The sequence below is a fragment of the Biomphalaria glabrata genome, chromosome 4 (assembly GCF_947242115.1).
Source record: "Biomphalaria glabrata chromosome 4, xgBioGlab47.1, whole genome shotgun sequence".
Lineage (NCBI taxonomy): Eukaryota > Metazoa > Mollusca > Gastropoda > Planorbidae > Biomphalaria > Biomphalaria glabrata.
The window spans coordinates 17,596,145-17,622,178 of NC_074714.1; the positions used below are offsets into that span (position 1 = coordinate 17,596,145).

General features: G+C 33.0%; 2 protein-coding genes across 9 annotated transcripts; both read left to right on the forward strand.

Moving 5' to 3' along the window:
• Positions 1-613: 613 nt before the first annotated feature.
• LOC106073113 (uncharacterized) lies at positions 614-15,108 on the forward strand. The gene is made up of 11 exons (XM_013233590.2): positions 614-727; positions 1,216-1,279; positions 2,249-2,303; positions 3,196-3,231; positions 5,084-5,150; positions 6,684-6,793; positions 10,280-10,303; positions 10,663-10,738; positions 12,757-12,814; positions 14,181-14,232; positions 14,412-15,108. The coding sequence occupies exons 1-11, from the start codon at positions 681-683 to the stop codon at positions 14,522-14,524; spliced, it is 702 nt and encodes a 233-aa protein (XP_013089044.2). The 5' UTR covers positions 614-680; the 3' UTR covers positions 14,525-15,108.
• Positions 15,109-17,317: 2,209 nt separating this feature from the next.
• On the forward strand, positions 17,318-24,009 carry LOC106073112 (uncharacterized). 8 transcript variants are annotated; one of them, XM_056027483.1, is made up of 6 exons: positions 17,318-17,339; positions 18,903-19,121; positions 19,340-19,531; positions 20,529-20,695; positions 21,470-21,563; positions 22,143-24,009. In XM_056027483.1, exons 2-6 carry the CDS (start codon positions 19,119-19,121, stop codon positions 22,323-22,325), a joined length of 639 nt encoding a protein of 212 aa, XP_055883458.1. In that variant the 5' UTR covers positions 17,318-17,339; positions 18,903-19,118; the 3' UTR covers positions 22,326-24,009. The 8 variants fall into 8 exon arrangements, with proteins under 8 accessions (XP_055883458.1, XP_055883454.1, XP_055883461.1 ...); XM_056027479.1 differs by having other exon boundaries at positions 17,338-17,477; XM_056027484.1 differs by lacking the exon at positions 17,318-17,339 and adding an exon at positions 17,484-17,502.
• Positions 24,010-26,034: the final 2,025 nt, after the last annotated feature.

Here is a 26,034-nt window from a genome sequence, read left to right on the forward strand (position 1 = left end):
AGTCACGGCCAGACATGGTCCACGGGCCTTAGTTTGTGCATCTCTGCCCTACACTGTAGACGTAAGCTACTCAGTCATCTATTTACTACTTAGAATAACTTATGTGAAGCCCTCTAGTTTCAAGAGCTTGAAAACCATGTTAATACAAAACAGAGTGAATAAACTTCACCCTTAACACACTTGACCAGTATAACAGAAATTTTTAAAAAATTAATTTAGAATTATAAAAAATGTAAACAATATTTTAATTTGTATTTTTCCACATGTTTCCCCAGAATCTGACAGTAAGTTCAATGTCTTATAATTAGATTTATGTTGTGTTTAGTTAACATTACAGATAACTAAAAATGTAAGTATTATACCTCCATTCTTTCTTTCACTTGTTCTCTATTTGTTGTTTTACTGTCTGTCTCTCTTTCGCTAACTATAGATTTTGTAGTATGGATATTGATATTGCAGCTGTTATAGGTACAAAAAAAAAGATGTTTCTCTTGCACCAATCACTTCCATCTCAATCAATCATGTATAATTGGATCCGAAGAAATGCGAGTCTTTCTACAACTATGTTTCAACTTTTTTTGTTGTGAACACTTCAAATTTGTGTTTTCGTGTTTTGTTAATTTCATAACAAAGACTGCAAGGCAGCATCCAAGAAATGTTTGAGAAGTTACGTTGACCGAATGGCTCCTATATATATGAACAGCAACCAGAGGATGTTGTTTTGTCAGTAAGTAGACCTATTGTAGTAAACGCTCTCTAGATCATTCTAAAGAACTCATGAGCATTCAGTGTAACTGTAGTGCACTTTGTACAAAGTACGAACCAAGAAGCGTCTGACTAGAAATGTAATAAAGCTTCAGCTCCCATAAATCTATTACGATGTTTAGTGATGTTTCTGAACGTACACCTGTGTACATGTGCATCTGTACAATGTGTTTCTATCTGTAAACTTAAACTTATGTTGTTACTGAAATTAAATAAGGAAGCGAAAAGAACTTGTTTTTAAAAAACGAATTTATTATGTGAATGTCATTGTATGTCTTCATTTCTGTACACAAAAAGGGTAAGTATCAAATAGTAACAATAATTTGGTGTAAAGCTACATTTCATCATAAGTATGTTAATTTGTATCTGTTTTTGTAGCTATGCAACTTTCAATGCCGTATTCAAAATCTTCTGTTTTTATAGTTAAGCATACAAATTGTTTATCATCAGATATTTATCCGACTATATTGATTGTTTACAAATTTTGAAAGAGTGTACAGTAAATATTACACAGGTAAGTTTAACCTACTGTAATTTGACAGCACAAGTGTATTTTTGTGTGTAAATAGTTTCTTGGATAAACTCATCACCAGAATTGATTAAAAACAAGAATCCATTTATTTTAAATATTTATAAAGAACTAAAAGTGTATTAAAGGTCTTATTAGTGTATTTAAAAATCGGTCATTATCCTGGAGACAACTAACTCAGCAAGTCTATAATAATGCAAGGTGTTAACAGTCTTTTAAATTGTTTTTGTTAGGCGTTGCCTTCAGCACTTAAGTCAGACTGATGCGAGCCTTGGTCGACATTTCTTTACTAATCTTAAACTGACTGCAGAGTTTGAGAAAAACAAGAAGAAGAAGATCATAGCCATGAAATACAGATGTTATAGAAAGACTCTTAAAGATCTCATACAAGGAACATGTTACAAACGTGGTCACCGGAAACAGGATTCAATAACAACTGGGCCCACTAGCGGATCCAGACTTTTGGAGTGATTTTGGGCGATTTGTTTGTAAACCCTAACCCTAATGCCCGGTAAAACCCTATGTATAAACACATATATATATATAATGAAATCCTCAGGGCTCGCATGGAGTTTTCTACCATAAAAGAGAAAAGATTGCCGAATACAATGCTTCTGTGACAGTTGAAGATTTTTATTCTAAATTAAAGAATTCACTTGACACTTCCAACCTAATCATGAGCTAATTGTTTAGCTGATCGTTGTCTAACACGTGCTAACCCACTGGTCAACTTTCACTGATACATCACGAAAGTCTAAGTCTCCAGAAAGTATATGATACACCAGCCTATATATATTTTCCAATGTTTCACTGCTATCGAATGACGAAGGAATACATGATCATAACTTATAGTTCATTTATTAAATTATATGTTCTTTTGTTCTATTAACTCTAAATGTTTACATCTCTATGACAAAGACATATTACTATAATTGTGTTATGTTTTATTCCCAGCTGAGACAGATAAAGACATATGAAGAGAGAAGAATGACTTCCGCTGTACCTTGTGGTAGGTCAAATTTAAAATTAAACCCTAAGAATGAAATAAAAAAAATCAACTCCATCATATGTTGAATGTAATAGTGTATATGTGTTTGAGTTTTTAAACATTCTAGAAAAAAAGTGCGTGCTCTATTGTACAGTATGAAAACAATAGCAGACAGGACAAAACAAAGCGCTCTAATAACAGAGAGTAAAAACAGAGTTATGAGTGTAACATGGATTTTTTTGTTTGTCTTTTCCAGATGTTAGCTACACTCTTACTTTTAGTTTTTACATACATCTTTCTATAATTAAGGCTATGTTTTGAAACTTATCACAGACTTCAGATAAAACATATTACTTTAATTGTTACTTAATGTTACTTAGTGGGGAAATTATAACACTCTGCTCTGGAGTAGTCTAGATTGATATTAGAAGTTTGTAAAATCTTAAGATCTTTTCACAAACAGAAAAAAAGATTAAATTGTACCATAAATATGTTCCTTTTAAAAGAGAAGCATTTATACTAAATCCCATTGGTAAAAATCCATATGCTAATAAACTAGGTTAAATGCATGAATGATAATTAAGTTGTTAACATATTTAACATTCAAAGCTAAACTATTTTAATATAGTCTTTTTTTTTTTTTACCAACACTTGAACAATGATAAAAAAAAGTCTTCATAGAAGAGTTGAGGACCGTTTTATTAGCATAGTCGTTGTATCACTGAATCTCCCAATGTCTAGCAGTAGCTGAAGTTGTAAAAAGCGTAACGTGGCAACAATCTACTGCATTTTTCAGTCAGTCGAAAGTCATCCATCTTTAACTGTAGGAGACCTAAAGACGTGGATAAAAGGGGGGGGGGAAGGGGCCTTGACAACACCAAACTATAATGTGCCTTCTCTTTTTATATTTTAGTCATTCCGAAGTTGTCATCAACACTAACAACTGACGGTAAGTATTACGGGGTCTCTATGTTTGTGTTGTATTCAAAATGAGGGTATAGCGCGCGTTCTCTTTGATTAATGATTAGTGTATGATTTTTTTTAAGAATCGGTTTCAACATGCGTTGAATCATTTATGTTTGACATACGCCACATCATTGATTTACATTTCATCATACAAGTGTTTGCATAATTTCGTAATTTTTGCTGTAATGTATTACGCCATTCGCGGTTTGGCTTAATCTATTTACTTTTGTTTAGTCTGTTTCGTTACTTCACTTAGGTTTTCTTTTGAACGTAGATAGAAGACAACTATGAGTGATATTCAAGGATAAAGTTGTCGGATACATGCTCTCTCAAAGGAGAACCGAAAGGGAGTTTTACAAAGGAAGACAAACAAAGCCTGATCTAACTATTGCGGGTGCGGGCCCAATGCGAAACAGATTGCGCGGAGGCCACATTGGATAAAGATAAGGATAATAAGGGAATATTAATATTTTGTATTAGACAATAAATTTGTCTTTGCATTGCACTTTTATTCAATGAAAGTTGGCTATTCCCTTTTTTTTTTATTGCGCGTAGGATCGGCGTTTTCCTTATTGAATGACACTCCAAATTGACAAATTTGTCTATTTTTTCAAGAGAGTTTATGAGTTTTCACGATATTTTAAGAACTTTAGGAAATTTCCAGAACTTTTTCGTATATATTGCAATTTCAGCAGATTAACAAGAGCTCCTGAAAAAATTGAGAAAACCTTGTTATAAGTTATAATAATTTTATTTAATAATTTACACCTACAATTAGCGCGGGGTCTGTGAAAGTGTGGGGCCCACTAAGACCGGCCTTTAGGACAAAGGATATAAAAAATTAAACTTTGAAAACTAGAGTTACTATTTTATTCATGAAACATGTCAGTATATCAAAGGATGAATAAAACGACTTAATGAAGTATCTTATTTCTCATACTGATCAGCTTTTGCAAATTCACGCAACTCTGGGAGCACAACTTTTTATTCCAACTGTATTTTATGAGAAGAAAGCCTCTCACCAGTGAAGAATCTGTTTCTTTCTTTTGTGCCACGACTATGTTTAGACTTGCGAACAACGCTTTTCAAAATAAAAAAAATTCTGAGATATTGAGGTTTTGTTTGAAAAGTCTGAAGGAATCACAAATTGTTTTACTGGTCCAACAAATGAAAATTATTCACGTTAGAGCACCATTCCTTTAGGTATATTTCATTCCTTGAAAAAACTTAGGGTTAGGGGTTAGGTTTTTTTTTTTATTTTAAACCACAGAGACATAGCCGGACATTCACTTAACTACAGAGACATAGCCGGACATTCACTTAACCACAGAGACATAGCCGGACATTCACTTAGCCACCGAGACATAGCCGGACATTTACTTCAGGCCAATGCCTGCTGACGGAAAAAGCGAACTTGAAAAGGAGAACATGCCATTCTTTTGCCGGCCTTCTTGTTTCCCTTCTACGGGGCATAGTGGTGAAGTAAAGCATCAACATGGGGATTAAGTTTTTATTCGAAACTCGGTGTGGACTGACTAAAATTATAATGTGGATTCGCCGATATTACAAGGAATATCAAGCTAACATTGTAACACATGGGTAACAACGAAGACAGTCGTTGTGCTATCCACACGGCACGTTGATTGGTAGAAGGTGAACTTCACATCACGTGTTATACACGACATTAGGTATTAAAGAAAACCTTATCTACTAAACTCTCCGTGAAGCGACCACAGAAATTTCATATGGGAACCATTATGCCATAGTTCCAATATAGGCTTTTAAATTTCGGTTCTTGCAACCTAACCTGTTTCTTTTATTCTATCTTTCTGCAGAGTGTGATCAAGTATTGGGACAATGCTTAGCTCCACTGGAAGAAGACCAATCTCAGATGACATGTCCGTAAGTACATCTCTTTGAGATAATTTCATCACAGCATTTATACACTAGTAGACTGTCTGGTCATGTAGTATGCGCTTTAGATTGTCTTTCAATGTTCAGGATGGTCCCGAGTTTAAACTCATTCATCCACCACCCCCTTGCCAGTCTGCTGGAGGTTTCAATTAGGATGTAATTACCTCCAAGTCTGTAGAAACATCCGAATCGTGTAAAAGAAACAAAATGGGTTCCTGTTTCTAACAGTTTGAAATGATTATTTAAAATTTACAACAGGCACTACTATCTGATTTAAACGCGCGTCTTTTAAACGGAGCCGTAGTTTCAAAAAATAGGATGACTTAAGTTGACTTAATCCTGAGCACTCCCATGGGAAAATTAAGCCGCAACCACACCTCTCCACAGAACTCGGTTCTGAGCAGCTTTCTTCATCTGCTCCTATGACATTCCAGTATCCTCAGCTTCACTGATGACTGACCTCTTCCAGATTTGCTTGGGTCTGTCCACTTTCTTCTTTCCTTGCGGATTCCAATCAAGTGCCTTGCAACATTGTTTGATAGTTTTCGCAGGGTGTGTCCTATCCAGCTCTACTTTCGCTTTTTGATATCTTGGGATATGGGCTTTTGTCTAGGATAGTAAAGATTTATTTTTATTATAATATTATTCATTTTACATTCTAAATAATCTAAAGATTTGCGCTCATTAAAGAATTATGACCGTGTCATAAGGAGAGGAAAAGGTCATTTGCATTTATTGCACAGGATTGAAAACATGTAAGATAAAACAAAAATAGGTTCCTACTTTATTTATTTCTTGTCATGATTCATTATTGCAAGAAGTCTTTCCACTGAGCTCTGAACAATCAAGTTCTTCCGTTAACTGTCCGCCTAATAATTTCTACATAAGACGGTACGCAAAATGTTTATGTTTATCAACTTAGTTTTACAACTTTTTCCTGAATACTAAGGAGTATTTGACTCGAGTGCGGGAATTCCCGCTGAAGAGTGTGCACAATGTAATGACGTAAGCCAAATTTATTTTTAAGATGATTTTATTTGAAAAATTATAACTGTCAAACCAGAGTTCTCACTATGCTGTCAATTAGGTCGTTTTTTTCTTCACAAAGATATACATAAATTGTTACATTTTTAGAAACATCGTTAGAGTTATTTTCTAAATACCGATCCACCAGAAAAACTTCTAACTATAGATGGTTTGCAAGCTAACAGGAGGAATTTTAAAATGACATCAATTAAGTAACTACTTAGAATATCTCTTAACATTCTCTAAATAAATAGAATATTTCTATCAATGTGCAATTTAATAAAATGTGTATTGAAATCATCAGGTAGACTTTTATTAAAACTAGTAATTTTATTTCGTCAATCTTGTTTTAAGTAATTTTCTTTCAAGTTGCTAAAACTCCAAGGAAATGAAGCAAGTCTTTTGTCATGAAAACAACCGATCACCATATAGTGAAATTTTACTTATTAGTGTTTTTTTCATTGCTAAGTCATGTTCTGGTTGTTTGGTTGAAAGGAAGGTGCGGGCTGCTCTGAACTGCACCGTGGGTGCTACATGCGCCACAGATGTGATGCTGGCTATCCGACAGGCTGATGCGGTTAACAGACTTAATGGGTCAGTATGTGGTAAGTGTCATAGTCTGCTGGATGTAGCGTACAAGAAAAGACTCTTAAAAATATACACGTTGGAATGTGATTAAATAAGCAAGATGAGAGACAGATAAACAGATAGACAAAAAGTGAGAGACAGAAAATGATGGAAGAAACGAAGAGAGAGAAAAAGAGAGAAAGAGAGAAAAAGAAGAAGAGAGAGAGACTATGTGAGATGAGCAAGTATCAGAGAGAAACACAAATTATGCTAGGATGGAACAATACTCTAAAAACGTAATGGGAGGGTACAGACAAGAAAATGTGGTCTATACTTCGAGCTGTGGTCACGACGGGCTTGAGTTTTAGGCTAAGTAGAAAGAGAGAGAGAGAGAGAGAGAAGAGGGTTAGATAAGTAAAAACAGCACTTTCACCTATCCCTTAATCTGTTGGACCATTGGGCACCACACAACATCTGTCGATCATCTTTCTCCATTTCTCTCTGTCTTTTGCCTTTGATAGAACCTCTTTGAATGGCATGCGCGTCCATTTTTTTATGTTGTCTTCCCATCACTTTCTCTTTCTGCTCTTCTTCTTTTTCCTGGTATTGTACCCTGAAGGAATGTCTTTGCAAGTCCCGGAGACCTTGTAATATAATTTAGTTTCGTTTTTAGCGCCCCCGAAAGGGGAAAGGGTTAGGGTTAGGGTTGTGTGGAATGACTGTCCGTTCGTCTGTCCGTCCGTCCCGTTTAGATCTCGTAAACTAGAAAAGATATTGAAAATCCAACATCATAGTATTTTAGACCATTCAAAGTTTTGATGTAACGGCTACTTTTTTCTTTTCTGAAAGCGAAAAATATAATTTTTAAATCAATTATGCAAGCAGCTTTTTCATAAAAATACACCATTTTTGCAGCTATTCACTATTAATAGTAACAAACACTGAAGGCTATGTAGTAAGGAAGATGACAATTTACCATAGTTTTAACACAATGAGGTAGTTTCATATTCCCCCCGAGTCACGTGGTTGTGTGTATACAACGCGCACCGTGCTTAGTTTTAGTTAGTTTGTAGTGGGAATCTGAAGCGTTTTAAGTCAATATTTAGTGGTTTCAATTTACTCATTAGCGCTAAACTATAATTTGTTAATAACAGGAGAATCTACAGATAATTTTTTTAATAGTTTTAACTAAAACAAATAGTTAAACCTTTGATAGAAGGTACCGAAGCGTTGGCCTATAATCTGCCATACTGAGATCAAGATTTCTTGATCTACAATGAATGACTACACTTACAGTTCTTAGCGTTCGGGTAACCAGTCCTAGAAAAAAAAGTAACACTTTCATCCCCCCCCCTTTTCCTCTCTGCCCAAAAGCAAACAAGCTTGAACTTGAGTAGAACACTAAAAGTTGGACAGCAGACCAGTGTGTATTGGTCAGATAGCTCTAGGGCTAGTGTGTAGTCGATATGTCGACTAGTTGTTATAAAAGATAAAAAGACTGCCATGTGTTTTCCTTGTGCGTAATAACTTCAGTTGTTTAGCGAACAAATAACACATCTGATAGTCAAGGATAAATCTAGATCTACTCTTACAGTTACACAGGCCAAATGTGACTTACCCCGCCCTTTCATTGTTTAATTTGGTTTCTAAGTAATAAAATAGATCTAGATCTATTTCGTCGACGCATTTTTGAAACTTTAATGTAACATTTTGTGAATTTCTTAAAAATGATAGAACTTTTAATAACATAATAATACATCATGTATCTAGTGCAATAACCGGAAAATGAAATACATAACGTTAAAAAATAGCTGAAGTTTATGAAAATAACAATGTTTCAACTAATATGCATATTATCCCATATATAGGCCTCTCTCTCTTTCTCTCTCTCTCTATATATATATATATGTGTGTGTGTGTTTTGTGTAGTTTATACCAAGCTTTTTTTTTAAATCTTACAAGACACGTTTGTAAAAACATCTTTTTCTGTATGTGAATGTATCATCGGCAAAGTGTTGACGCTTGTCATGACTATAAAGGAAATATCATTGATAATTTAAACCTATCCTTAAACAGTTCTTGGCCCTTTATGAAAACATTCGTATAATTTTTGAACATTCAGGGAGTTTGTTGATGTACTCTGTATATTTTAAAATGTTTGTAAATGTAAAATTTCGTAAAAATAGAGGAGCAACAGCAATGGAAATATAGGAAAACAATGCCATTCTTCTCTTTGTTGTCCAACAATCACGTGATTTTGGTTAAAGTAGGTCAGAAATACGGAACTACCTCATTATGCAAATGGTTTTAGATTTTTTGTCCAATTTTTTTTTACAATTGTATTGCTAAGTTAAATAAGTTCTGTCATACTAACAACTACTACATTTACAAATAAAAAAAAAGGTTTACTTTTTTTTAAAGAAAAAAAAATCTATTTAGTATGCATATAAGTATAATATAATTTAAAACAATATTTAATACGTAGTTTTTCATATTATCGCGTAAACGGCAAAGCTGCATTAAGGCAGAGCAACACTTCTACATTTTTTTTTTACAGAAGTGTTTTTTTTTTCTTGAAAGGCTTGAATAAGAGATTGACCCTTTAAAAAACAGTTAGATAATCATTAAAAAGACAGCAGTTAGGCCATGTTCATATCTAACTCAACATTCCCTTTCAACTATCTTTTGGTCTGCTGAACCCTTGGGGCACCACACAGAGAAAGATTGTGAAGAGAGTCAAGAGGGAAAAAAGTACCTTTAAACATTTTTTTTTCTTGTGCAAATACATTTTATGTGTACACTTTGTAGAATGTTACATGTGTCGTATATTTTCAACCCAGAAAATGAAATATGCAACATATTTTTGGTCTAAATAAGCTTAACACTGCGGGCCTTAGTTTGTGTATTACTTACTAATCTAGAAGATTTGATTTATATTTATGCTTAACACTATAAATATACACTAGCCGGACATTACCCGCAACCTGCAGCCTTAGTTTATGTATAACTAATCTAGTGGATTTGATTTATATATATATGCTTAACCAAGATACTGTTCCTTTCAAGTTTTTCTCTTTCGCCACGAATGGGGTTATAAAGTACAACAGGACGTATAAATTCGCAGATAAATGAATTTATGTAAAAATGCTTTTGAAACACAAATTTGAAGGCTAAAATTATATCTAGATCTAGATGCTTTCGATATCGAAACATGAACATTGTAAACATGGCCTAGATCAATGAAGCTATGCTTTCATAGAGTTGGTCAACTTTTTTTTTTTGAGGGTCTAAAGTTTGTTTTAGGGCTACAATACATACACTACGGTCTAAGTTAGTACCCAAGTAACATTTCTGCCAAGTTTTTATCAAGATTGGTCAAACGGTTTTGATTTCTATTCGGCACATACATACATACATACATACATACATACATACATACGCCTTACTTTCTACTTTATAAAATACATATCGCTTCCATTACCGAGGTTGCAATAAAAACAATGTACTGTTTTATTATATTTCAGAAGTGAATGATCTATTTAATGTAGGTATGTATTGAACTTACATAATACAATTTCAATACAATTCTATATTGATCTAGAATTAATCGATCTAAGAAAACATACAGAGAAATGAAGTTTATTTCTAATTAATTTGAATATTGTGGTGACGTGTGCATATAACTGCAGACTAGGTACTTACTATGGCTGACATTCTGACACATCTTGGTTATTGGTTTATTTTATTTTATGCTAGTATCGACTCAACGAGAACTCGATAGTTTGATCGTACTTTTATGAATTCAGACGAATCTGTTGAAGTTGATGCTAACATTATAAGCAGAAACACACTTTAGTTCTAAGTAGTTTAAGGAGTATGACTTATTATTTTCACTTCACTCTTACAGTCTGTAGGACGTGTTTACTGACGTATGCTGAAAACGTCTTTTCTCTCAATGAGACGGATGCCATCTTACACTGCAGGTACTGCACTGCCTTCTAGGAGACTTATTAATAAGCTTCTATTGTTATCATTCTAATATAACTGTTAAACTGTACAGACATACAATGCTATTCCATTTTTTTAAAGTGGTTCACAGATTTAAGTTATCATCTCTTGCGTAACAAAAAAGTAATCAAAATAAACTTTCATTCGGTGAAACTATGTTCTTAAACTGACTGGGCTTTATCGACATGCATGTCCTGTGTTAAAGGAAAATAAGTCCCGCCTTATTCTACTGGTCGCCTTGCTATTGGTATCGTGGAGCTAGTTCACTAATCCCACACATCTAATTCTAACCTACTGTCGCTCCTGTTCCGTTGTATTATCTTATATTATCTTATGTATAATCCTTTGGATACATCAGCTGCGTGGAAAGGGGGGAACTGATGTGTGGGCAACTTCGTTCCGACCATAGCTAATGCCCAGGCATTCATCTCATTTCCATGAAATTATTCCTAGTCGTTTCGAAACTGAAGAAAGCCATATATATATATATATATATACTAGTCCACCGGCGCCGCTATTTTGCAGGGCCGGCCTTAGGCCATTGCAACCTATGCGACCGCAGTGGGCCCCGCACTTTCATAGGACTAGCGCTAATTCTAGGTGTATAGATTATTAACATAAACCATTTTATAACTTATAACAGATTTACCGCACCCTCCTGATTTACCAGGAACTCCTGGAAATCTCCTGAAATTGCAAAATATACGAACAAGTCCTGGAAATATCCCGAAATTCTTAAAATCTTTTGAAAACTTATGCGTCCGTAGTGTGTCCCACACTTTCATAGGACACGCACTAATTCTAGGTGTAATATATTAAATTAAAACCATTTTAAAACGTATAAATGATTTCCCGCACCCTCCTGATTTAACGGGAGCTCCTGGAAATCTCCTGAAATTGCAAAATATACGAAAAAGTCATGAAAATCTCCGGAAATTATTAAAAATCTTTTGAAAACTCATACAAACCATATGAAATATATAGACAAAAATTGTCATTTTGGGGTGTCATTCAATATGGAAAACATCAATCCTACGCGCGTTAAATAAAAACGGCATTATACATTACCCGTAATTGTGGAATCTGGTGAAAGAAGCTTCTCGCGCCTCAAACTAATGAAGAATTATTTGAGGTCAACAATTCTCGTAGATGGATTGAAACATTTGATAATTCTTGCTATTGAGCGTGATCTATGTGGAAATAGAATTATATGATATACTGACTTCGTTACACGCAAGACTCTTAAAGTAGTTCTGTACGTAGTAAAGAATGAATAAAGTGCAAAGAGGAATTAATTTTCTAATACAAACTCATAAATTTCACTTATTATCCGTATCCCTACCCAAGCTTGGCCCCGCGAAATCGTTTGGCATAGGCCCCACAACAGTTGAGTCCGGCCCTGCTATTAAGTGACGGGTAAATACAGAGTAGATTACTTGTTCTCCCCCCCCCCCCCCTCTTTTTTCGGCCGCTAAAACTACGTGGGGTAGAATTTAAAAAACAAATGATCTTTCCATGACTTCTTGGTCACAACGGTCCTGCTATTTTGTGACGGGTGAATACTACTTGTTCTCCCCCCTCTTTTTTTGTAGGGTAACTCTAGACCAACTTGCAGAAATAAAAGAGTGATCTTTCCTTTACTTCTCGTCCAAACTCGTAAGACTTTAGGATTGAAGAGATATATATATATATATAACTACAATAAATATAAATGTTTTTTTTACTTTTACATTTATATCAGCGTATATATTAATTCCATTTTTTTTTATAAATGTTAATTGTAATACCATTATCCTATATCTAACTGTAATTTCTTTCTTAGCTCTAGCCTATCACATTTCTTTCTTTTCCTTAATGTTATCCCTTCTTTATTTTTAATTTGAATATCGTTGTTTTTCTTTAACTTCATTTGTTCTATTATCGCCCTTCATTTCATCCTAAATCTATTCTGAATTTGTATCGCTAACTAGCCAGGGTTGCATTTGCATTGCAGACTTCTTGAAAACTTCGCTAAATGCTTACTTAGTGACTGTTCCATGGAGCGGCTAAAGGTAAATTCTTTAATTTTCAATCAGTGGCGTCACTAGGGGTTGGTGTCACCCGGTACGGCTTGCTTTGGGTGTCACCTCCCCCCCCCCCCATGCCAACTTTTCCCAAACATTTCCCAATTAAGACTATCGTTAGTTTGTTCTTTTTTGTTGAATCAGTACAGTAAGCTGATTACCTACTGTCATTGATTGCTACACAAATGTAAAATGAGTGTCAATTCTATTAAAACATCTTACTGTTTATGACATTTATCAATAGTTATCATATTTTAGAATGCTAGGGAATGAAAATTAGACACAGACTTTAACATCACTTGAACACGTTTCCTTTGTTAGACTTTAAGACAGAAACGTGATAGCAGTATTCTGTGTTATTCAAACTTTGTCTATCATGTAGTCCAGGGAATGGAAGTTTGCCGCCCCCTTAGAAATCGGTCTGGGGAAGGACTTAAAGCTACCACAACGGAAGTCGAAGCAGAGCCCCGAGCACCAAGCGCTTTTCACCATTTCTGAGTTTCAGCAACTCATTTTCCATAAGTCTAGTTTGTACTATTTCTCCTATTATGAAGATTGTTGGTCACATAACATTGAATTAAGAAAGGACTGGCCGTATCTGAAGTGTGAGAGACATCCGACTTCATCCGAGGCAAGTGACCAGTGTTTCTCAAACTTTTTAGCCCCGCTAAACGTTAAGTCTTTTTTTTTTCAGAAATAGTGTTTTGTGGATAATTTTAAAGTGTTTTATATAATCGAAAATGTTTTTTTTGGAGTATCCTATATTCTGTCTCTGTCGTCTACAACACATTTGTGTTCCTGTAATAAGAAGAGCTCATATCATTGTTCAAGTCTAACGGAGTGGGACGTTCCGATAATGAACTCCTTTCTTGGAATCTGAGCGCAGTATATTCATCCCAGTAAAAAGAAAAAGTCGCTCAAATTAAGTCTTATAAAGAAGGAGGTCGCATTGGCCTATACCATTATACGAGTTATGTTAGCACTTCGAGGTACAGACAGCGCACGTACTCTCTTGAGACAAGTTAAGATAATCTTCGTGTTAAGTAAGGAACCTTGCCGCGAACTTAGTTTTTGTCACACAAAAGTCGTCACATAATGATAAAAAAACACTTCAGAGAATATTTGACCATTACGACCATTGGACAAGAATTACATAAACGGAGAAGATTTGGAATCCTCCTTAATCTTTGGAATCGAAGACATTGCCATTATTATTTCATATTATTATTTATTATTATTATGTATTATAAATAGACGATACGAAGTCTTTAACTTTCTTTTTAAACATTGGTAATAGCTACTAAGCTACGCCTCTGCATTGACCTTAGTATTTACTTCGCTTTGCTTTCGGCAGGTAATAGACAAAACCAGCGACGAAATAAAACGTTTAAATGTAACGCAGTGTAGTGAGTATCATGTGTAAAACTTACAGTGTATTGTTTATTGTGCTATATAAACTAAAATATGTTATATTATGTAATAGCAATTACATAAAAATGTATTCTATCAAACCTGACCTACATTACTTCTAGTAGAACTTTAAAACACGTTTGTTTTAATGTGGAACTCTTTATTTATTTCTCAGATCTGACATCTTTGAATTCTGCTGGAAGGAAGCCTGTTCAAGATTTCGCCATAATTGCCTTCACAGTCCTGGTTGCCACGATGACAAAGACAATAATATCAAGAGTTCAATAAAAATGATTAACAAAAAAAAATGCATGAATATGAACATTCCAGATCATTTTATTTCTCTATTTGCTTGTGTTAATTTGTAGACGTAATTAAATTACTAGTTTCATAATGAAAATATTTATAACAATTTTCTATAGATTAGTAAAGTAGATTTGGAAGTCTGAACATTATATTTTACTGTTCCTTAACAGTCCTAGTGCATGTGTTAAATAAAATGGTTATATTTATAGTTTATAAAATATTTGTTTTTTTGCATTTATTTACATTTATTAAATGTATAACATATTAATCCAAAACTGTGCTTCCCAAACTGTGCTCAGCGGAACCCTAGTGTTTCTCGAGGCCTGAATAGTTCCACGAACTACTGGAATAATTAACTAGTAGACCACTATGTGAAGTTAATCTCTCTAAAAAATAAGCAAAGTGTTCCGCTAAATACTCCGAATGTACGAAGTGTTCCGTAATTAAGGAAAAGGTTTGGGAAACACTGATCTAATTATTTGTGTTACATTGTGGCGACACAACTCATTCACCATGCTTGATATTGAAGCTCTTACAAATTTGTGACCACAATATGATGATAGTTCATCATTTATTGTTTTTAAAATAAAATCTAAGATATCCATAATTTTAAAAGATATCTCATTTGTGTGTGTCAGTCACTCTCTCTCTCCTTTCATTAGTTAAGTTTCATTTGATGTTTCAGTAGCTTTAATAAAAACAACTAAACAAAAAAGGACATGCTTCCTCTCTTGTTCAAACAACGGTCCCAAAAGATCCTTACTTTACAATGATAATAGTAATTATAGCAATCAAGAACAAGCCGCAATAACTATTAACATTGCATCAATCTCACAGTATTTAAACAAAAAATAGGAGCATTTACACTAACACCGCATAGATCTAAAATACATCTCTATATGTATGTTTATATATAATACAATAGCGTGCCATACGAAAGCCACCTTAACTTGCTCTATATGTGGACTGGAGTGTCTCCCAAATAGGGCTCCACAGTCACATGAAAAAGTGTTGGAGATGAACCATAACCGTTACGACTGGGGGAGGCCAACATAAGTATATTTAAAAAAAAAATTAGTTAATTAACTATTGGTAATTATTTTGTATGGTATCTCAAACAAGGTAAAGATTGTCTTATTTTTTATCGATTCTTGTGTTGGCATCTAAAATAAATAATTGTGCAAAATTTTAGCTTGATCCGAGATTGGGTGTATGAGAAAAAACGTGTACTAACAGTTTACTAGACAGACAGACAGACTGACAGACAGAGTGAGTTGGTATAAGCTTTGTAAAAGTATGGAAGAATATTCTGAAACTCGATGTTATTGACAAATGTCGAAATTGCGAAAACGTGGGTGAGGAGATAGAACACATAATGACACTTTCTTCCCCTCTATCAAGAAGTGCCTAGCTAGGTCGCCATAATCAAGTTGCGAAAATAATAGGCCTACATCAACAGCTGGCCTTGACCCGTTACCATCATTGAAAACAAGCAACATATAAATATACTTTTAAAAAAAAGTTTATTATTTCTCTTAATAATGTAGAAGTAACTTCCCTTTTCAAAATCAACCAAAATAATTAATAATAATTAATAATTAAATGATTAATTGGCTCAATTTTTTAATTGATTCATGTTTTGTTGGGCCCTTCACAACTATTGGAGTATGGGCGGCCAACAAGAGATTTCCATAGTCCGTGTCCTGGGCCATCCTTTCCATCTTATTCCATGTGTAACCAAACTTTAATGTGTCTGCCTCTAGTTTCCGTCGCCCGGTGCTGCTAGGACGCCCCATCTTTCTCTTGCCTTGTGGGTTCCACTTCATTGTCTGCCTTTTGATGCTAGTTGGCAATGTGCACACAATGTGCCCAATCCAGTTCCATCTTATTTTTCTGATTTCTTCTTCTACAGGAGTTTGGTTGGTTCTTTGCAAGAAGTCACTGTTGCTGATGGTGTCTGGCTAACGAATGTGAAGGATTCTTCGTAGGCAGCTGTTAATGAAAGTTGGCACTTTCCTAACGGCAGTTTGTGCTGTTCTTCAGGTCTCGGCTCCATAAAGCAAAACGGCCTTGACATTTGAGTTAAAGAGACGAATCTTTGTTGTCAGGGAAATTTCTCTTGACATCCAAATTTTCTTAAGCTGTATGAAGGCGACCTTTGCTTTTCCGATTGTGGTAGAAATAACGTGTACAATTATATAAGGTCGCAAAATCCCACATATTTAGCCATCTCTAAATACTGAAGAATTTATTTCCTTTGTTGGTATAAAACAAAATAATTAGGCTTAATTATCTGTAATGAATTGACTAATTGGTTACTTTTTTTTTTTTTTTAACTTGATCCGAGAATGGGTGTGGGAGAAATAATGTTTTCAAATTTTTACCAGACAGACAGAGTGAGTTGATGTAAGCTTTGTAAAAGAAAAAAAAAACACAAAATAAAACAACAAAAAAAAACAGAACGCCCCTTTATTACAAATATTCGCCACCGGAGATTTTCGAATCAATCCATTATCTAGAATAGGTCTACTGTGATAATAGAAGAGTCCCATTCTGATTGACAAGATGGTGGATTTTTGCCGACTATATTTAGTCTGCAATGGTCATCGACATCACAATAGCACTATCCCATTAGACGTGGCCTGTATAAGAAAAACTGAAAGAAATAAAAATGAAAATTAAGAGGTTGGTTCACAAGCCTATATAACAATATGTCATTGGCTTTAGCACAAACCTATATATATTATAATTATATAAACTTCGTATTAAAGAGCTCTTATATTTGTTTACGGTTACGGTACATTGTTTTGTTTAATGTGATGTAGTGATGCATTAACACACAATAAACACCAGTGACCAAGGATTACGGAAGAAGACTAGATCTACTTCTACTGATCTAAATCTAGGACTACTAATCTACACTCGCTAAATCTAGGTCTAAGTCTATACTATAGACTATCGTTAGTTATTTAGTTATATTTAGTATCATAATCATCAGACTCAGACTGAGAATCATGGGTTGCCTGAGGCTGCCTGAAGTGTCTGAAGTAAAGTCTGAGTCTGTATAAGTGTATTTTGTATAACTAAGATAAGTCATCATAAGTCTTATCTTAAGAAGACTGTCACTGAGTAAGCTGTCGAGACTTGTGAAGTAACTTTAACTTAATTAAGTTATTTATCTTATCTTATATGTGACTGACGTTACTTCAAAAAGAAGATGATTAACGTCTTACGCGACATGCATCTAATCATGCAAGTTAACCAATGATTTAAAAATTTTGTCAAGTCACTGGTTTTCCTGGCTGGCTCAGGCAACCAATTCCATGCTCTAATAGCACAAGGGGAAGAAGAAGCATTTGAATTACTAATTTGTCCTAATAACATGCATATTATATGGAATGAGGAATCACTTTTTAAAACATAGGGTAGGGATAGATGATGATAGACTATAGATCTAGATATAGATCTAACTATGATCATAAATGATAATCAGATCTAAATCTTTAAGTTATATATTTTTTTTTAGTTATTTTATTATAAAAAACATAGCGTCTATTGAGTATATATCATATATATATATATATATATATATATATATATAAAATATTATATAAATATATATATATATTTATATAATATTTTATATATGTATGTAGGCCTATAGGTATGTATACTGTATTAACAGTATTTAATATTTTCTATGTTTAATATAGTATCATAATCATCCGACTGAGTAAGCTGTGTTGCTCTGCTTGAACTTCAACAGACTTATAAAAACTTAGCTGCTTGAACTTGAACAGACTTATAAAAACTTAGAAACCAACAGTGAACACCACACACACAACACTATCATATTACTATCACTATCACACAGGTTCGCTCAGGTTAAATTTAAGTCTGAGTTCAGTTCGTTTTTTGCCAATCAATTTTAAAGTTGGGAGTTCAGTTTAGTTTGCTCGTAAGTAAAGATAGAGTTGGCTCATTTGGTTAGGGTTCAGATGCTTTCCCATCTCTAATTTTGACTAAAATTGAACAGTACAAAAACTCCTTAGCTCTATACTCTGTCAGATTATAGCAGCGCTTGTTGGCTAGGAAATGTAAAATGGATCAAGACATCTGAATGTAGTCACTCTGTAAACTTCTATGTTTGTATTTTATGTAGAATGTTGTTATTAATTGAGAAAAGAGTCCTTGTAATGACAACAAATTTCCAATAAGAATCAATAAAGCAGTCTTATGGGTTAGTTCTGGATCCCCTAATGCCCTTATCAAACCATTCCATATACACTCATTAAATAATTTTCTCTGTTACTAACACATTATAAATTTGATAATCCATTCTTGTTTGATCATTCCACAGCATGTCTCAAAGAAGGACACAAATTGTAGATTCCACTGACATTCTAGGCACAGAAGACTTAGGAAATGAGTTATATGGAATGTAGACTCACTAATTCCTGAACTGAAATAGAAGTGGTGTTGCAATGGTGAAACTGATTAAAAATGAAATGAGCTGTAAACATTGAAAGAAACTTAGTTCATTGAATAGATACAACAAAAGCTTTGAGGGCTACAGATGGTATTGCAGCACATGCTAGACAAGAAAAATCGGTGTATCATAAGTCCTTTTTTTCTAGGAGTCACCTCAATATAAAGCAGATTGTAATTCTTATATATATATATATATTTATATATATATATATATATATATATATATATATATATATATATATATATATATATATATATATATATATGTGTGTGTGTGTGTTTGTAAATAGCATTTTATTTTGCCAGACAATGAACAGGACTAATAAAAAAGCTGGTAATGTGTCGGACTCCAAAGCTAACTACTTTCTGTGTGTGAGAGTGACTGATCCCCAAGTCTTTACATCAATAAAAGAGGCCATTGACTGGATATTGGATAAAGACAATCAATATGAGGAGTTCTGCTATACACCAGAGATGTTACATGTCACAATTCGTGAAGTAAGTTTAACATTTTTTGTGTGTGTATCTTTAGAAAATCACTAAACAACCTAAGATCTATGCATGTAGACATTTTTGATGACATTTTATTTGTCCTCAGATCATGCACATTGTTTTCCTCTTTGCACTAGTAATTTTGTGGTCTTCTTAACTTCAAAGGGGCATGTTGGCTGAGTGGTAAAGCTCTTGGCTTTTGAACTGATGGGTTTTGGGTTTGAATCTCTGAAAACTTTGAATTTCAGGACTTTTAGGATGCTGAGAGTCCACCAACTCTAATGTGTACCTGATATTAGCTGGGGAATTTAGGGGCTTTGCCAGTGTACTGGCTTTAGAAACAGTTGACATTTCCATCATCTGCCCTATAGATTGTCAAGTCTGAAGTGGCATTTTAATCTTTCTTCAAAACTCAAGAGACTTTTTCAGGATTTTTAAATTAAGCTTAATTTGTTTTGATATGTAAGCCCATTTAATGGTGAATGGTAACTCAGTGAAATGTGCATTGACTTTTCATAATCAGTGCACAACCATTGCTCACACTCTTAGAAAAGCTTTCAATTAAACTTTTTTTTTTATAACTATTTCGATTAAAAAAAAGCCTACACTGTATTCACTTTTCGTATAATATTCATGCATCTGTTGAGACCAATATTGTTATAATAATCATATATTAGCACATGTATTGTATTGTTTATTGTTATTTTTATATACATACATTTGAAAAAGCAAAGTACTCAAATTTTCATGATTAATATTTCATGATTAATATTTTAGCCTTATTGTAGGAATCTTTGAAAAAAACCACGTATTAATAGTTTTCACCAAATAAATCAATGCCCTAAACATTTTCAGAATTTTATAAAAAAAACTGACAGAGATGCAATCATTTTATGATACTGAAAGCCATACCTTATAGAAAAAATAATTTTTAAAACTGTCAGTAAAAGAAATCTTATTTGAATAAAGCTTGATTATCATTTTGCTTACTTTGTTTCGCCAGATCTGTTTAGAAACTGAGGAGGATATTCACAGAGCTAGCCAAGCACTTGAAGAATCTTCAGATGTTCTCTTAAACAATTTACCAGTTAGTCAATTACAGTTTAAGGGTCTGACAACTTTTTTTGAAAAGGTCTTAGTAGCAGATGTGCAGTATGAAAATGACTTTAGGTATTATATTATATAAATGTAGTTTTATACAAATAGTAAAAATTATTTTTTTAGAAATATTTTAAAAAATTAAATGTGAAAAATTGTTAAGCATGAAATAGAACAATTTTTCTGATTCTCACAATTCTAAATTTTGTGGGATATTTGGCTAAAGGATATTTAATACTCTGCTACTTAAATGAGCACTCTAGTTCCAATCCAGATGTAGTTTAAGAATATTTAAAGGAAATTTGACTTGAGCTGAGACATTTGCTGAGAACCTACAGGCATCATGTAAAACTTCTCCAGATACTGCCTACCCTACGTCTCCTCACAATTGATTGTATTAAGCACATTGAGCATGCTAAAGAAGCCTGAAAGATGTGTTTTACAAAAGCAATAATAATAATAATAGCTTTCTGATATAAATTGTTACAGTTAAGGTCATTTGACATTGTATCACACTCTTAGCTTGTAAATATAGTCTTTTGAAAAGGTTGGGTGAACTCAACCTGTCTATGAACAAAGAAAAAGTAATTTTCCCATAGTTTACACCTGGAGTAATCTTTTTGAAATAATTAATGTTATCAACCATTATTTCCCTCCTAAAAGGGCTATAAATTCTCCAAAATTGTATGTTTCTTAATCCAATGTCACTTTAAAAAGTTTTGTGACTGCAATGAAATATAATTTTATAAAATGGGTCAGTTATTTTTAATTAGCTGAAAACTTCTGCCAGTTAATTTGTGAATAACTTGTTTGTACTTGCACATCTTTGCTGCGATGGGAGTACAGGTTGTTTTGTGAAACTGTGACATCCAAACTCAAAGATGCTGGGGTTAATGTAGTTGAAAGGCATGAATTTAAACCTCATATGACCATTATGAAAGTAAGTTGGAATTTTATTTATTCACTACAAACCAATAAAAGTATTACATACAGTTGTTAATATCTTTATTTACCTAAATTTGTGACAAAATTGATTTTGTATAACAAATGTAACTACTTGTAGCTTTTTTTCCTATGACAAAAATATTTTATTTAAATAGTTTTTTAGACTATATAGAAAATATTACAATATGAAAAAAAAAGCATGAATCTTTTCCTCAGCTTTGAGTTAGGTAATGCATTTGATATTTCATTCAGTAGCTTTATTGAAGTGGTATTTATTGTAAAAAATAATTTGTCTTTTTCATTCCTAATGTATCAATATAGCAATTTTTGTCAAATCAAAATTGTAGGGTAAGGTATTGAAATAAAATTAAAGAGCTAAAAGAGTTTTGTTGCAGTTGTGTCTAGTGCTTCCTTTCTCTATTCTGTACTTTGAGATGTGTCCTCAGCAATACAGTTTTCTCACCTTTATGAATCAAATCCTTTTATATAAAGGTTTTTCCTTACCGTCATTTGAATATCTTTTTGACCTGAACTATATGTTCCACATATGATTTATTGTGGTTTCTTTTTTCAGGTCAACACAATGAGAGCCAAGAAAGCAAAGGTTGAGAATATAAACCCATGGCTGTACGTAAACCTCAAAAAGACATACTTTGGTGAGCAGGCTGTCAACTCTGTTCATTTATGTCAAATGGGCTATGATCGGAGAGAAGATGGATTCTACAAAACTCCAGCAGAGATTTTCTTCAGATCTTGATTCTGCATAATTTGAACTTACCATGCTAATTTTAGCTAAAACATAAATTAAAAAAAAAAGTACATTTTATCTGTCAATTTCTACAAATTCTGCTCTAACTTTGACCCAATGTAAATATATAAATTATACAAACTGCCTATTACTACTTTGCATTTTAGCTGTTTTTTTTACCCAATGTCTCCTTTTTTCCAGTTAGGAATTGGGCACAACATGACCTAAATTGTGCACATACGTGAAAAACCCAAAATACCAAAAATTATTCAGTTGGGAAAAAGCATTCCCGCCTGTCCTAAGCAAAGAGGAATAACCCTAAATTTGAAAATCCTAAAAAGTTATAATTTTGAAAAAATAATCAAATTTAAGATCTAATACTAATAAATAAACAAACAAATTTAAAAAATAGAACAATATGTTTAGTTTAAAAAAATTTATATTTTTAATACCATTAGCATATAAAAAAGCTTCAAAAATACTCATTTTCTCTAGTGGTCGATTATACTCTGGGGCTATGGGCATGTTTGTTTGAAAAATTATTTAAACAATAAAAATTTTCCAGATTCTACGACCAAAATTGTAAATCTCCTCAACGATTTGTAATCAGGTTTGCAATGAAACTAGAAGATATCTTTTATTTAAAAAGTTTAAAGCTAGTATATTGAAAAGGGGTTTTTAGAAACATTCTACAACTGTTTAGGGCAAAAACGAAAAAACGTTCCCGACAGCAGAAGTTAATGGGTTAACTAATAAATCAATTAAAAATTTGCACCTAAAAATCGAAATTTTTAGGTGTTTATTTCATTACAAATGAATGATGTGAAATGAAATAAGAAGTTTTATATTTTACTTATAATACAGACTACTCTTGTGTGACTATAGGTATATGCAGCTCATGTAAAATCATAAGTACCTATATTAATAGATAACATTTATGACTGTACATACCTCTTATATACAAAGACCATTAGTAATTTTAATATCTAGAACCCATTATGAATCATAGATATGGTCCCAGTCATAGGTAGGCTAATAAAGTCATACACAATTTTCTTGAGGAAACTGTTTTAACTCACTCACTTTGTTTGTTAATTGTATGGAGTGCTACTTACTATTCAAAGCATTCTATTCAAATTGAGTGCCTAACTTTCTCTTTAATATTAAATCATCTTTTGTCTTTGTAACACACACTTTAGTTTAACCCCATCAAAATTTATTATTTATATGTATGACATGATTTAGCTTGCTGATTACTTCATATTACATATGCTATTTTTTAAATATTTTTTTTTTATTATTATTGAAAATAATCTGTTTTTTTTAGCTTAAAAAGTTAGATGTCACCCTTACCCTAAATCTATGACACCACAAATGTGTTGCAGCTTCATAAGCTTTGTCATGTAAATTAAATTTTTATTTAATGTGATAGAGACACACACACAAAACTTGCATGCAGACACACAGGAATGTACACACACATTCATACAAACAGGCACACATGATGTATCAAGGAATACTTTCATTAAGAAAAGAAAAAAGAATTTAAAAAAAAATATTTATGTCTTATGATGGCGGTGCCCAACTTGGGGTCCTATCAATTTCTAAGAAATGTGTCAGGAGTTCAGGAGCCCCATTAATGCTAAAATTAACTCCAATGCTGGCCAGATAGCACAGTGTCTTGGGCTGGAAATGGGCTGAGGGCCATATTTAGAGCTTCACTGTCTTATGAGTTTGATACTTTTCTGTCTGGAAGTATTTGTTTTTTATGTGGTGATAGAAATTAATATTCTTGTCCATTATTATATCTTTATTATACCTGATATAGTCATTATGTTTCATTATGTTATGTGACCTTCTTCTACTTATGCATGTTATGTCCTTTCTGTTTCTCAGGGTGCCTCAATAATTCAAGCATTCAAATTATCGAAAGGCTTTTTTCATATCTGCTGTTTTGTAATTTTAGTTCAATGTCTAGTGAGAACTTAAGAAAAGATCTTACTCTAGAAATGATTAATTATAAGTTATTATTATAAGTAATTTTTTTTTTGTATTTGGTTGAATTCTTTTCCTTGTCCCACACCAATTATTGGATTAAGTTGAAATGTTAAACAATTATTGTACAAACCAAACACGGATCAGTTAAAACATTAATGAATTAGTCAATTAATTATTGGTAATTATTTTGTTTGAAATTGAATAAGGGAAATTACTTCTACATTATTGTGAGGTTTGTAGTGTAGTTGTAGTTTGTTAATGTGGAGTTCTTTCCCTTGGATAGGCTTTGCTTGTTTTGTTAAGTATTTTTATATTTTTGCTTTTAAATACTTAAAAAGAAAATTATATATCAGACTCACTCCATGTTTCACTGACTATTCCAATAGTATTGTAGCACAATATTAACCTAATCAATGCTCACATAATTTGCAATATGTTTAGAACTATAACAAAACAAATATGAATAAGATCTTCACAATTAAACTTAGTCATACAGTTATGAGAGTAAATGTTCTCAAAAAAAAATAATTTTGTTTTCTTCTCTATAAATAGATATAATGTGTCGTGTTTCTCAATTTGGACATCCCCAGTTAATCAGGTCCTACTTCTGGTTATTCAAGTTAAAAAAAGCTCGGTTAATAAGGTCCTACTTCTGGTCATTCAAATTAAAACAGCTCCAGTTAATTATGTCCTACTTCTGGTCAGTATAGGTTGAAGCAGCTCCAGTTAATCAGGTCCTCTGGTCATTTCTACATTATCTTCATTAAATCTTCAGTTTTTAAAAGCAAACATACTACGTCTATGATATCAGGTACTTTAGAAATATCATATCAAATTATTTTGTCGACCATAGAATGAAATCTTCACGTAGATCTAATACTAGAGATATGCAACGAACAAACGTGACTTGATATAACTTGATGAACAGTACTCCATTAGGAGAAATATATAGGCTAAGTACAGAGGACGATATCACAAACTTATGGAATAACTCATTGTCTTTGTTGGATCTTGTGTGTTAAAGTGTATCTCTCATTTCTGCACTTTCTGATGTTCAGACTTGGAACACATACTTTGGGCTGACATTGTTTCAGAACCTTGGTACATATAGTTACATTGGTCAGAAAAGAGGAACATTGATAATATAGGCCTAGATGTCTTCATTTTGTAATCCTGGCCTTATATTTCAAATTGAGTCCGATATTTATTGTTTATTTCAGCCATTGATACAATGCTTATGAATTGATAATTTTATTTTGTAAATAAAAGATGACACCTAGTTTTATCTGCATATTAGGCCTTGGAGGTTTAATCTAAATAATTTTACCAAGTATAATTAGTTTTTTTGTGGCTTTTTAAAATGAAAAACAGTTTATAAATAATTAATCTTTTTAAATTAGAAATTTAATTTTCCACTATAATTTTATATAGAACTTTGTTTTTAATAAGAGATTTGTTTATGCCCTTCTCTAGTCCTTCTATTGGACGTAATTACTGTGGGTGTCACTATGACAGAAATTCTAACAAAGCACAATGGATAGTACATAGATAGTGATCGTAAACGTAATAGGCAAGAAAATTGTCAAGTTCTCACACTAAGCTCGTAATGTCATTGCAAATTCAACTTTTTCCTATCACGCAGTTGTCTACGTCTACATGAAAGCTAATTAGTACATTCGAATTTCCTCCACTCTCCCCTTCAACCCCTGGACCATAAATT

Coding starts and splice junctions, on each gene's coding strand:
- LOC106073113 (XM_013233590.2), top strand. CDS start 681: ATGGCTCCTATATATATGAACAGCAACCAGAGGATGTTGTTTTGTCA. Junction 728..1,215: donor CAGAGGATGTTGTTTTGTCA/GTAAGTAGACCT, acceptor GTTTATCATCAG/ATATTTATCCGACTATATTG. Junction 10,304..10,662: donor GAATGATCTATTTAATGTAG/GTATGTATTGAA, acceptor TCACTCTTACAG/TCTGTAGGACGTGTTTACTG.
- LOC106073112 (XM_056027478.1), top strand. CDS start 19,298: ATGTGTGTGTGTGTGTTTGTAAATAGCATTTTATTTTGCCAGACAATG. Junction 19,532..20,528: donor TACATGTCACAATTCGTGAA/GTAAGTTTAACA, acceptor TTGTTTCGCCAG/ATCTGTTTAGAAACTGAGGA. Junction 20,696..21,469: donor CAGTATGAAAATGACTTTAG/GTATTATATTAT, acceptor ATGGGAGTACAG/GTTGTTTTGTGAAACTGTGA.